We start from the raw sequence: 13,598 nt of genomic DNA on the forward strand, positions 1-13,598 counted from the left end.
AGGAAAACCCAAGAGAGCACACCCAATAAAAAACAAGTGAGTACTTTGCCTTTGAAATTAATATAGCCTCAACAGCATTAGATACTTTTAGAGCACATATACTGATCTTTTCTCTACTTGGCAATGGGAAACTGTGAACTCAAAAAGCAGATTTTTAATCATCCAAGAGGTGCTGTAAGTGCAGCAAAGTTACATGGACAGAAGTAAGGAAACCACACTGGAAACAAAGCCATGCCTCAGAAAAGGATAGTTAGATAAGCACCTGTCATAAAAAAAAATAACTCAAAGGACTTGAAAAGACATTTTTCTTCACAGAAACCTGGTCAATCTTCTGCTGTTCCAGCCAAACACAATTTTGTCTCCATGTGAGCCAGGGATTCATGCTGTGTTTGATCCTTTCCAGCGCCATTGCACTAGTCAGTTGTTGATGCAAGCCAAATAAGATTTCTATTGTAGTGCAAATAATCATTTTAATGCAAGAGTTTATCTGTTGAACTATCCTTGGGGCTAGCTATGGCATGACCCCACTGATCCCACAGTAGCTTCTGTCCATTGTCCTTTTGGTGGCAGTGGGTCATCAGTGAACAGACAAAGCAGATGCTGCCCAGAAGCTCCACAGCCCTTCTTGCAGCAAGCCATGGTGCTTGCCCACTGAGGTCAGGCTGCCAGGCGGGACATCATGGATGTGAGAAGCTGGGTCTCAGAAACGCTGTGGGCTCCAGGCTCCACCACTACATACAACAGGCAGAGCTACAGCCACCATGCACGTTCAGATCTGTCATCACTAAGTTGTGGCTCTGCTCCTCTCTCTCTGTTTCTCTCTGTTTCTCCTCTGAGACAGGAAGGTTTCTGTAACTTTTGAGTGTCCTGGGCTAATTAGTTTGTTTCTGTGATCAAATTCTCTTGCATCCATAGGCTTCTGTGTACTTTATGTGTGCCAGCTATGGTGGCTGTAGACCTCTGATTTCTGTAAGCCAACCTGAAGCACTTCACAGCCCTTCCTCAGCCTGCACTCCACTTCTCATTGCTACATTGCCTCTCCTGAGGAACGCCTTTTCTTGCTGACTACAAATGACCAAATATTTCAAAGTTCAAGTTTAATTGTAGGATTATCATTAATTGGAGGTATTGTCTGTGACAATGACAAGAGACCTATAGCAGTGCACTTAATGAATGGTGTAGAAAATCCAAGATCATTCCCTTCATTGAAGAAGCTTTCCTGTCTGAATGGAACATTGTATTTCATATCCGAATAACTATTTACTAGCACAGGATTCAAGGAAAGTCAGCTTTTCAGTTCTGCGGAAGGGCTTTCTATTCATCGATGATTCACGAGGCAGCCAAGTAATTTTTGTGCCACTGACTAATCATAGCTGCTCTGAGGAGCAAATGTTTCTCCTGACCCTCTGCTCTCTCCTTACACAAGATGATACACTGGAGGCCTAGTGAATTTAAATTAAAACAGGGCTGAATTAATTTTCTCATTCTACCATGTGCACAAGTCCTTGAGATACCCAATCTCACTGGACCTGCTTTGACCAGATGTGCTCCAGACACAGACACCCCTTCCAACCCAATGTTTCCATGACTGCAGCTGGGATCACACTGGCTGCACTTGGGAGAGACAGTCTTGCAGAGGTACAGAACAGACTCCTTCAGAGTCAGACATTTGCAACCAGCAATCCACAAAAACAGGTCTCAGTATGGGCTTTCATTTTCAAGTTTATATTACAGAAATGTCTGGACACCCTGAGTTATTCTTTATCAGTGAAGCAGACAGTTCTCCTAAATAGTTTTACTAAAGTTTATCTAACTCTGACAATTTGTGAGTGGTGTTTAGTTTAAGATATTCAGTGCTTCCATTGTTACTGTAAAAGCCACAGCTATAGGGAAATGCAACTGTAAAACAAGGGATTAGTTGAGCAGGAAAAAAAAGATGTGCTTAGAAGCCCCAGCAGGCTGTGAAAGGAGCTGTTTCCACAAAATGAGCTCCTTGGTGTCTGACATATGTCCTCATCTTGACTTTCAGGTAACAGTGTTAAAGATTTATCTTAGTAGAAAACTAATCTGAGTATTAAAAAGTGTTAACCCTCTCTCTAGTGTTTTCTATTGTGCAAAATTACAATATTTCCTGTAGTAACATTAAGAATCACCGTGTTCTTATTCAAAAATAAAGAATTAACACAACTACAGGATTTTTCTCTCACTCATAAAATGCCATCGTCCTGTATGTGGAAGCAGGAATCCTCTTCTGCAGACAAGCCACCAAAGGCCTAGCATGTGCTTTCCAGACAGTTATGCCCCTCTTGTCTTTGACAAACTCCAATATTGTGCTCTAACCTCTGCCTATACTTTCTTGCTATCATTCAGATGATTTTTTTTTTTTTCACAGCTTGCATAGCCAACTGTCAGGATGACTTGACTGTCACCTGGAGGTACAGAGTCTCAGCAAGTAGACTATTGACACAACTTACACTTTTAACCTTTTCTCAAAGGCAGAAACAGGACATCACTGAGTATCACAATCCACTAAAACTGATTTTTAAGGTTCAGATGTTAATGTGTGTACCTGCAAAACACTACTGTGACTACAATGCCATGCTTATCGTTTTATGTAGAATCTACTGGAAGATTTTTTGGAATGGGTGGATAGGTGCTATTAAAGCAACAAAATAGAAGGAGTGAAGGTCTGGATTATTTTAAATATTAAACATGTTATATAAATAATATATTTAAATTAAAAGGTGTTAGAGGGATAAAGGTGAGAATCCCATTGATTTTTATGCAGTTCCAAAGTTTTTTTGTGGAAGAAAATGAAATATGTTTCTTAAATCTGCAATACATTTCCCTGAAAGTTCCTACTTTGGTTTTCTTCTGTAGCAGTACAGATGGCTCTTTGTCCCCTCGATCAGACAGGCAGACTGCAAAGAGCCACTTGAGAAATTCAGCAGTCTTCTCTGATCTCAGCCAACGTACAACTCACCCTAAAATATCAGTAATAAAGTGAACAAGAGCTAAATTATAAACCCCACAATTAAAAGCACTGAGGGTAGATCAGCAAAGGCCCTGAGTGTTGCGACATTGAGCACAGTGCTGCTGCTTTCCCTGGCATGTGCACATGTCCCCCAGAGCAGTGCATAGCTAGGGCTGACAATCATAGCCAAAATCCCCAGACATCACCACAACAGGGAAATGTATAAAGCAGTAAGAGTTAAAAGCAGATGAAAGGTCCAGGACTTGGCAGTTACCTTACTGGGCCTCTTTTGGCTCAGGATCCTCAGCCTTGAAACTTCTGTAATACTTAGACACCTAAGTCTGGTATTCCTTGTTGTGAAAAGCCACAAGTAATATTCTTCCCATCTGAGAGGAATCTTTCTGAGTGGTTAAAGCTTCTCTTCACTGTATGAGGAGACTCCTCTACTAGAGCTGTGTATTTTCTACCAGATTTGCAATATGGACCTGGTCTTTCATTCCCAGGCTCTGCATTAATAATGAACAATGGACTCCCATGATAAAATGCTCCTAATCTTTCCTGTTGTGGTTGTTTCACTTTGTGAAGACCAAGGAATAAATAGCAGTTATTTACTCTCTGAATTCTAACCAATGATTTTAAAAGTAGTATTAATACACAGGAAGAGCTTGCACAAGAAAGGCAGAGGGACCCGGTGACCCAGTGAGCAGACCCTTGAATTTAAGCATTTCGTAGCTCAGGTGAGTGGAAACACATGTGCATATGAGCACATCCTCCTCTCCAGGCTTGTGTAGCTGTTTTTTGGGATGCTGGGTGGCTATGTGTGGGGGAAAAACAGCTCAAGAAACAATGGAGAAACTGCACTCATGGCACCAGCCTAGTGGTGTGAGCATCTGCTGAGAACAGCACACTGACGGCGCCACGGTGACCTTGCATGAACCTGCCTGGGTTGTGCAGCAGCACACTGGTCATGTAGAATATTTTAGTGATATTTCAGTGGTGGATGTATGTATCTCAACATCTTTGCTGATATGGATGTAAAGCCACACATAAAAGACGTTCTCTATCATTTGGCAGTATGGTCAAGATGAAGGAATCATTAGTTGATGTAACATGGATCCTGTTTTGATGATGCTCAAGAAAGTTTAGTAGAGCAGCCCCTTTTGTCCTGAAAATATTTAATGCAAAGCAAATCAGTAGTTCTGGTTCAATCTGAGTATCTCAACAACAGTTGCTGCCTTCAGAAGCATTTAAATAAGTCAAAAGCCCACAGAACATAAGCCTAACAGATGGTGAGGACTTGCTCAGAATGAAGCAGACAAAGAAGGATGTTGATATTTGTTTTGCAGATGGTAATGCACATTGCAAGTCAAACGAGCACTAGGAACTGCACAGCACATCTATCAGAGCTCCAAGCAGATGTCCCACCAAGTATTTGCTTAGACCGTCTTTTATAGTGCTCCTCAGTTTGCTTCTCCAGGCAAAGCCAGCCGCTTGGGATTTACAAGCTTCTAGCCCACACCCAGACTCTAATGGGGAGCATACCCAGGAAGGGAATTGCATATGGATGTACATGCAAATGTTGCTATCTGAAATACTGAGTAACTGTATGAGGAAGGTGCACAGCGCTGCTGTGCCGTGTGCTTCAGCTACTGCACATGTCCTGAAGAAGTGAATTCTGTAACACAGAAGTTTGGCAGTCTGGGAAGGGACGTGCCTTAGCAACAGCCCATACTGATGCCAGGGATCCCCAGCCACTTGGTAACAACGCCTGTGTGAACATGCACGTTACAGAGAAGTCAAACATTACCATCTTCACAGCACAACCAGCAACCCGGAGCAGAGGCAGGAGGGTTTGCTGGCAGCTGCACACGATTGCACAATGAAGGCTCTGCAAGTGCGTGTTCATGGATGTTCACTGGGGCTGTCACAAAAGCAATTGTTATAATTAAGGATTTACATCATCCCATACATTTTTCCACTGGGTTTAGGGAACCATTCCTATTTAGTAGCCATTTTATTAAGTTATCTGGGTGTATCACTGCATTTCTCTGCAAGGCAGGAGCTCACACCTCAGCAATGCAGCTGATGCCAGTTCCAGTGCTCAGGACAGTGTGTAACAGGGTTGATGACAGCAGTGTGACCTGTGGTGCAAGTCTCACTTCACTGCTATTCTTCAGCAGTGAGGCTGTGGAAAGGGGAGAAAGGCAGAAGTGCCTGAAAGTGCAGGGGTAACTGCAGTGAGACCAATATAAAGAGGTTTAGTAAAAATGAAAAGCTGGTTCTGCCTGGTCTAGTGTGAATAGCTCTTGTAACACACACTTCTACAGCAGAAATGTGCTTTTTTGTTAAATACTTCAGAAAAAAAAAAAAAAAATGTTGAAGCTTATCTCCCCCTTCTGGAAACTCTGCCTCTACAAATCCCACAGAGATTGCAATGCACAGAATTCATCTTCCAAGTATTTGTTATTTCTATTTTTAATGCTGAAGGACATACAGCATTCTTTAGTTCAGAGTTCTTTAATTTATAGTATGATGAAAAATAAAATGTTCTTTCAAATAAAAGGAAAATGAGATGTTTTATACTGGGTTGTTAAGAACTTTTTTCGTGTTAATAAATTGACAATTTTCAGTCGGGCATTACCAAGTTCTTAAAAGTCCAAACCCTGCTGCTGTTCAGAAGCATTTTGTGTCCTTACTTTGTGCTTCTGTTGAAATGAAGTCGGTGATTCATGCCCAGCTGCTGTTCCATCACTGCTTCCACTCCCGGTGCATCAGGCTCCTGCTGCGGCGTTAAGAGATTTCTTGGCAAAACAGCTCTTCCATGGGAAAGGTGTTATCATCTGCAGAGCAAATTCTTGAGGACTTGGAAGGCTTCGCTGGCTGGGAGGGATGGGGTGCCCTCCTTCCCGCCCCAACCCCACCTCCCCCCCTTTCGGCCGGGGGTGCGGCACGGCCAGGGGAGAGCTCGGCGGGGCCCGGCCCGAGGGGGCGGGAGCCCCCCGGCCCCCGTGCCAATGGCTGCGGGGGGGATGGCTCCGCCTGGACCTTCCCGCTCCGTTACAGGGTGGAAATACTCGGCCTCCCCGGGGAGGGATCTCGGGCTCCGCGCTTTGAAAGGCTCATTTATCCCTGCGCTGCCGCACAGACCGGCGGATACGGGCCCCTGCGCCGCAGCCTCCCCCAGCCCCAGCGCCCCCCGCCCGCACCATGTCCCGGCGCATCCCGGCGCCCCCAGCCCCCCCAGCCCGCACCGTGTCCCGCACCGTGTCCCGCAGCCCGGCCGCCGCCCCGCTGCTGCTGCTGCTGCTGCTGCTGGCGCTGCTGCTGGCGGCCGCGCCGCCCGGCGCCGCGGAGAGCCCGAAGGGGAAGCAGAAGGCGCTTCGTCAGCGGGAGGTGGTGGACGTGGTGAGCGCGGCGGGGCCGGGAGCGGGTGGGGGCGGCGGGGCGGGTGGGCGCTGGGCGGCGGTGAAGGTGGCGGGTGCGGTGGCGCGGCCGGAGGAGCTGCGCGGCTGCATTCTGATTGCAAAGATTGAATAAAAGAAGGCAAAATGCCCCCGAACAAACAAACAAACAAACAAACAAACAAAAACCGAACCCAAAACCCACTGGTTTTCGAAGACTCCGGTGCCGCGGAGGGCTGGGCACCGCCGGGGCGGCCGCTGCCGTTCCCCGCGCCGCCTGAGCTCTCCCGTGAAGTTTTGATGAAGCTGACTCAGGAAAATGCTGAGAATCGGTTGGACGGGTTTGGACAGAAACCGCTGGATTTCGGTGGCTGGGTGGGTGTCTTCTTGTGTTCTCCATCGGGGCAAGGTCCCGGCAGGTTTGCGGCGAAACCCGCGTCGTCTCCGCTCCCCGTCGTGTCCGCGGGGCGCAGCGAGGCCGGGCAGGGAAACGCGGCGGGAATAAACGCTGCTCTGTGAGCCCATCCGTGCCCTCCGCGGGCCGCAGGGGCAACGCTGAATCTTACAATCCTTGCAACATAAGCAGGAAATGCTGTTCAGTGGCTAACTGCAAAACGAGAAATAAAGGGTCTGCTTCTTTGCAGCTATTAGAGACTGGAAGATGTATCCATACACTTACTGAACCCACTTTTTCCTGGAGTTGCGTTAATGCATCACTCCCTTTGGCACCTGGACTGCTTACTGCTGTTTGCAATTCCATTGCAACTGGAAACTCAAATGCTTTGGGACTATCCTATCTCAGGGATAGAAGGAAGGAGAGAGATTTTCCAGTCCTTGAAATGCAGAAAGCAGATGTGAAGCTATTTCCATGTCCTCCTATAGAAAACCTGTGGCATGGCCATTTCCTCTATGCTCTCCAGTGTGATCCCACAAAGTGATGTGCTGTAAGCACCACGGGCAGCTAAGTTCCTTCCCTTTCACACCACGTCATTACTCTTCCACTTTTTACTATGGAAATGGAATTGCGCCGAGAATAAGGAGTCTGCACACATGGAGGAGGTTATGTTTTCTGTCGGACCAGTATTTTACTGTCCCCTGTTCCTCTTGCACTGCTCCATGTGCCGAGGTGCCGCAGAGCGAGCGGCAAAGCGCAGGTAAACCGATGGCAGCTGTGCAGGCACAGCCTCCTTGTACAGCCTGCTCGTACATCTGCTCGTACAGCCTCCTTGTACAGCCTGCTCGTACAGCCTGCTCGTACAGCCTCCTTGTACAGCCTGCTGCAGCTAAACCCTTTCAGGGCAGACTGAAAGCACGTCCGAAAGGGGTCCTGCTTTCAGCGGACACTTTCAAAGATTTTTTTTTTATACATATCCAGCTTAAGAAAGTATGAAAAAAGCTTGATTTGGCAAGCGTAGATGAATTTTGTTGGAGCAGAGCCTGAAGCCCAGGTTATACTTTCGCTCACGTCAAGTTTTCTTGGCTGTGCAAGGGCTCAGCTGCTCTCTGAAAGGAAGCTGTGTGGCTCTGGGGACAGAAGTGGCAGCTCCTCACCGGGGCAGCTCCGCACCCTCCCAGTGCTGCCACCTGTGCCCTGGGGATGGGCACAGTGGCTCTGAGCCCTGGCGGACCCCAGTGCTTACGATTCCCACGTGCAAAAGTCACTGTTACAAATGAGTCCAACCCTCCAGCTAACTTTTTTAAAACATGAATGGGGCGTTGAGCAACCTGGTCCAGTGGGAGGTGCCCCTGCCAATGGCAGTGGCGTTGGAACTAGATGATCATTAAGGTCCCTTCCTACACAAACCATTCTATGATTCTATGACCTCAATTATAACATTCCGGTACTTCCACTGTCATTTGCCAACAGTGTTTTGTTTTGTTTTGGTGAAGGTAGCAAGGGGATTCTGGCATCCATTAGTCTGATTCTCATTTTACCTCTTATAGAACTGTAACTAGTATACTACTGTAACTATAACCTATAGCCATATACTACTATATAGTTACTGACTTTATTTGTGGAGTGGCTCCAGCCAAGCCTGTGGTGTCCATGCTGCTTTTGGCACTGAAACACAGAAAAAAGAGCAATGTCAGAATAAGAGTAACAGCGTAATGTGACTAGTGTCGTAGTGTCAGGAGGGGGAAGAGCTGTGTGGTGGCTTGTTTATGAAACAGGTGGGGATTAGGTTGCTATGGGTGGGGATACAGAGTTCAGGTTGGTTGCAGGGTACAGCTTTCCACATCCACACCGACATGCTGTGTGTGCTCTGGAGCCTGATTGCATGGCTTGACTGTTGCAACATCAATCCATCCCAGAAGAATGGCAGCAGAATAAAACTGGTGTTAACCTCTGCTCTCTATGAAATGCAAAGGTTTTTTTACTTAAAAAAAAAAAAAAAAAAAAAAGGAAAAATACCTATAAAAACGTATTTACCAAGATAGTTATACAAGCAATGGTGGGTTAGAAGAAAGTAATTGGTAACATTTAACTCTGGGTTTTGTTTGTTTGTTTGTTTCTGTAATGGAATGTTTTGAATCTCCTGATGTTTTTCTATCAGGTTTTAACCCTTGGACTAGGACAATTTTTAATTCTAAGACTTATGCATCTTTTCATAAAATAACTGGCATCTTAATTTACAGAAAATTCTGCTGGCACTGCTTATATATATATATATATATATATATATATATATATATATATATATAAAATCCTGCTTTTTCCTCAAGGGAAGAATTTTCTTGGTGATCTAGAAATTACCCATTAGAATGTGTCACAGCAGGGTTTTTGTGTTTTGTTGTTGTTTGTGTTTAACTTGCTTGGCCTCAGAGTTGATGGATGGAAGCAGCAAAATCTGTTCTGTGTTTCAGTACAATGGCATGTGCTTGCAAGGCCCCAGTGGCGTTCCCGGACGGGATGGAAACCCAGGAATCAACGGGATCCCCGGGACTCCTGGAATCCCAGGACGGGATGGGCTGAAGGGGGAGAAGGGCGAGTGCATGCGTGAGAGCATCGAGGAGTCCTGGACACCCAACTTCAAGCAGTGTTCATGGAGTGCACTTAATTACGGCATCGATCTTGGGAAGATAGCAGTAAGTTAGCTTTGCCTGAGGTGCTGCACAGCACCAACCTCAGCAGGCTCTAGATCTGCCTCTGTGAGCTGGGTAGCACCAATTGTACAGATTTCCTACTGGAGCCTCTTTCAACTCTTTTCAACTACTTGAAGGGAGGTTGTAGTCAGGTGGGGACTGGGCTCTTTTTCCAGGCTACTAGCAACAAGACGAGAGGGCATGGCCTCAAACTACTCCAGGGGAGGTTTAGGTTGGATATTAGGAAGTACTTCCTCACAGAGACGGTGATTAGACATCAGAATGGACTCCCCAGGGAAGTGGTGGAGGCACCGTCCCTGGATGTGACCAAGGAAAGGCTCGATGTGGCACTTAGTGCCATGGTCTAGCCAATGTGGTGGTGTTGGTCGCAGGCTGGACTTGATGATCTTAAATGTCATTTCCAGCCTTGGTGATTCTGTGATTCTGTAACATGCAAGGGTGAACCTCTCAAAGGTTTGTCTACTTCACAGCCATCTCTTCTGTGTTTTGCAGCAATGTGCCATTTTCTTTTCTGTAGTAGTGTTTGAAAAGAATGATGTGGCTGGTGTAAGAGTACATATAGGGAACCACATCTGTAAGGCAGAAAGTCACACTACCAAAAAAGTACCTCCCACTTGCCCGAAGTAGGGCAAGGATTTTACCATTTCAATCATAAAGAACAGGAGTGACATATGTCTTTAATCTGTAAATTGTGCCTGTCCTTGTAACTCCCGCTTCAAAATGGTTGTTCACTGAAAGACAGATGTAGGATGCTACTGCAAAAAGGATCAGCATTGTTCAGGAGCAGAATTAACAAGTGTTACCCAGGCTAACTCAGACAGCTTGTCCTCCACTGCAGCCCTGGAATACAAAACTTTTAAATACAATGGTGCCAACCCGGAACAGTGGAAGAAATCCCAGGTCAATCCTAGTTGTGAAGCAATGCCCTGATTAGTTGGCATAATTTAGTTGCTATTGCTGTGACTAGTCTTTTGAGTAGAAATTTCTCACTATCTTGTACTTGCAGAATTGTCTCTATTTTCTTTTTTTCTTTTTTTTTTCTTTTTCTTCCCCCTTTGTATCAGTGAAGACAAAATCCTCTTAAAAACCTAAAAATACTTATTTTTTAGTTGTGGAGCTTTTATTAGGGTTTAAGTCTCTGTCTGGTAACAGAGACAGAAATTGTACCCTGCTATCATGCAAGGACTTAAATGCAGCATTCAGATAGCTCACAGCCCTTTTCATAAACCCAAGAAGGTAACTAGGTTACCTACCTAGTAGTAGGTAGGTAGACTGGACATTAGGAAAAATTTCTTCACAGAAAGAGTGGTTAGACACTGGAACAGGCTGCCCAGGGAGGTGGTTGAGTCACCATCCCTGGGTGTGTTTAAGGGTCATTTGGATGTGGTGTTGGTGGATATACTTAGGGGAGAACTTTGTAGAGTAGGGATGATAGTTGGACTCGGTGATCCCGAGGGTCTTTTCCAACCTGAATAGTTTTATGATTCTATGATTCTACTGAACAGCAGGTATTGTCAAAATAAAATTAAGAATTTCCATAATCCCCCTTCTCCGTTACCACCTTTCAAGTGCTGTTTCTGATATGCATCTTTGCATCTCATGGTATTTACCAGCCTCTACTTTCCCCTCCCATCCTCCCACCGAGGGAAGTGTCTAAAGAGAGGAGCCAAAACATTCTGAAAACTTTTCAAAACCATTTTTGTCTCCTCTCAGGAATGCACCTTTACAAAGATGCGCTCCAACAGCGCTTTGCGCGTCCTCTTCAGCGGGTCGCTGCGGCTGAAGTGCAGAAGCGCTTGTTGTCAGCGCTGGTACTTCACCTTCAACGGAGCAGAATGTGCTGGACCTCTTCCTATTGAGGCCATAATATATTTAGATCAAGGAAGCCCAGAGCTGAATTCTACTATTAATATACACCGAACTTCTTCAGGTATGTATGCCAAGACTGTATGAGCAGAGATGGAAGTAAAGTCAGCAGCAGATCTAGTTACCAAGCGCAGACATAACGCAGTCTGCCAGAGGAAGTCCAAGATGGAAGAAAGAGGCAGAAGAGTGGCTAGCTAACACTTAGTACTCTGCTTTCTCACAAGTTGACTACCAATAGTAGCAGTATTAGAATTAGTTATGCAGTTGTACTTTATTATCATAGTATCTTTCATCGTACTTACACCTTAGAGTTCAGAAATGGAAGAGATTTATATCCAGACAGTTCTACTGATCTCTACTACAACATGAACAACGAGACAGTGCCATCCAGGCCTAAAATACTGATATTTGTGCATTATCTGTGCATAAAGAAAGACACTCTTTCTGGATTTTTCTACTATAATTTCACGTGTGGCACAAAAGTACCTCCAAAGTAAAATATCCAGGAACAATGATCAGTTGCAAAGCAAAAGGCAAATTAACAAAGTCATTCAGCATCAAAGGAGGTGACACTAGGATGAGGGTGCTAAGGTGAAGTCCATACTCTTATCTCCTTTCTGAAGGTCAATACTTAACACTTAGAGAAACAGTTCTAAAACCGTAAGGGTTGCACTAATTTTTATATGTTTCTGGCTATGAATACTCTTCACTTATCAGTGCTTTGAGCTGTATTTTGTTCTCAGGTTTGAACAGAGCTGAAGCACTTTGACACCAACAGCCTGGCTCTTTGCAAAAGGCCATTTTTCTCCCTGTACTGTATCACAACTGCATGAAATCTAGTGTCTAGAGCCATGGTATGTTTTTTTTCATTTAGTAGTACCCACCTGTCTTTATTAACTCACCTCCAACTAGTGGTGCTAGTGGGAAAAAAAAAGGGCAATAAAACTGGAACTTTATACAGAAGCAATGAATTAGAGGTGGAAAAAGATGACAGGGTGGCCATCACCCTTGTCGGGCTTAGCTGTGGAAGTCGGGAATGGCTGTGTCCCTGTCTGCCCTCCCCATCATTGCTAAAAAGACAGGGTGTTGGGATTGAAGCCCTACCCCAGCTACCAGTTTGTGATTTTGGACATTTAAAGAAGCAGGGATACCTCCCATTTAACCATCCTGTGGATTGTGATCTACTTCAGGTAATGCACCAGATGTCAAGAAGCAGCATGGATAAAGGCAGCATGTGACTCTGTAACCTGTGCTGCCACATCCCTGAGTAACAGTTTTTACTTCTAAAAATGCTGTTCAGCTTTAACTAAATAGCTTGAGTCTGCAGTGAGCTGCTGTTCTCAAGTACTTGTGTATATGAAATTCAAAGCAGTTGTGTCTGCCAAGGTAACCTGATTTTTGTCTTTAACCAGTGGAAGGTCTGTGTGAAGGGATCAATGCTGGCTTGGTGGATATTGCCATCTGGGTAGGGACTTGCTCAGATTATCCACGGGGAGATGCTTCTACTGGATGGAATTCAGTCTCCCGGATCATCATCGAAGAACTGCCAAAATAACTTTCCCTCCCTTTTTATAATCTCTCCCTATTTTTTATTTTGTACAACTTTCTTCAGAGTTTAATTCTATAGAGTTGGATTCAAGTATTTGACTGAAAGGCACCAAAGTCTTGCATCTGTAGTCTTTGTCTAGCCTTTTTTTGCACATTGCAGAGGCTTTTTATAATAATCATTTTATAATATAAATATAAAACCCCAATGTAAGTAACTTTTAAAATTCCTTGACATATGAAAATATACCACCACCATTTTAAGAATTAACTGTAACTTTTTGTATCAAATAAATAAGACCTTTTTCACAAAAAACCTCTCGGCTACTTTATTGATCATCAAACTGTTTAAAGTACTTTACGTGGTGTTACGATACATAATTTTTTTAGAAGACTTCATAGAAAGTTCTAAGAAGTTAAACTCAGGCTGTGGCTTTAGCCTTCAGAAAACACACGTAATATTTACTTCTGTGAACATGACTACACAATAGGATGCTCTGCTCTTACAGTCTTAAGTCTCTCAACAAACTCTTGGTGACTTAACTGTGACCTAGATCATGTCATAAGCATTAAATACCTAGTTCTGAATAACTAAATAAAAATAAACCATCTAAGCTCTCCTTCCCTCCTTTGCTTTTTGATAAGACTGAATTTCATTATAAACATTTATTATTTATCTCCACTATTAGCTTGTAGAAACTAAATAA

At 44.5% G+C, this 13,598-nt stretch overlaps 1 protein-coding gene across 1 annotated transcript; it reads left to right on the top strand.

Annotated features, from left to right (window-relative positions):
* The first annotated feature begins 9,200 nt into the window (after nt 1-9,200).
* On the top strand, nt 9,201-13,253 carry CTHRC1 (collagen triple helix repeat containing 1). Its single transcript, XM_051610586.1, has 3 exons — nt 9,201-9,462; nt 11,194-11,410; nt 12,759-13,253. Exons 1-3 carry the CDS (start codon nt 9,205-9,207, stop codon nt 12,899-12,901), a joined length of 618 nt encoding a protein of 205 aa, XP_051466546.1. The 5' UTR covers nt 9,201-9,204; the 3' UTR covers nt 12,902-13,253.
* Nucleotides 13,254-13,598: the final 345 nt, after the last annotated feature.

This window comes from Apus apus, chromosome 2 (genome assembly GCF_020740795.1).
Source record: "Apus apus isolate bApuApu2 chromosome 2, bApuApu2.pri.cur, whole genome shotgun sequence".
Lineage (NCBI taxonomy): Eukaryota > Metazoa > Chordata > Aves > Apodiformes > Apodidae > Apus > Apus apus.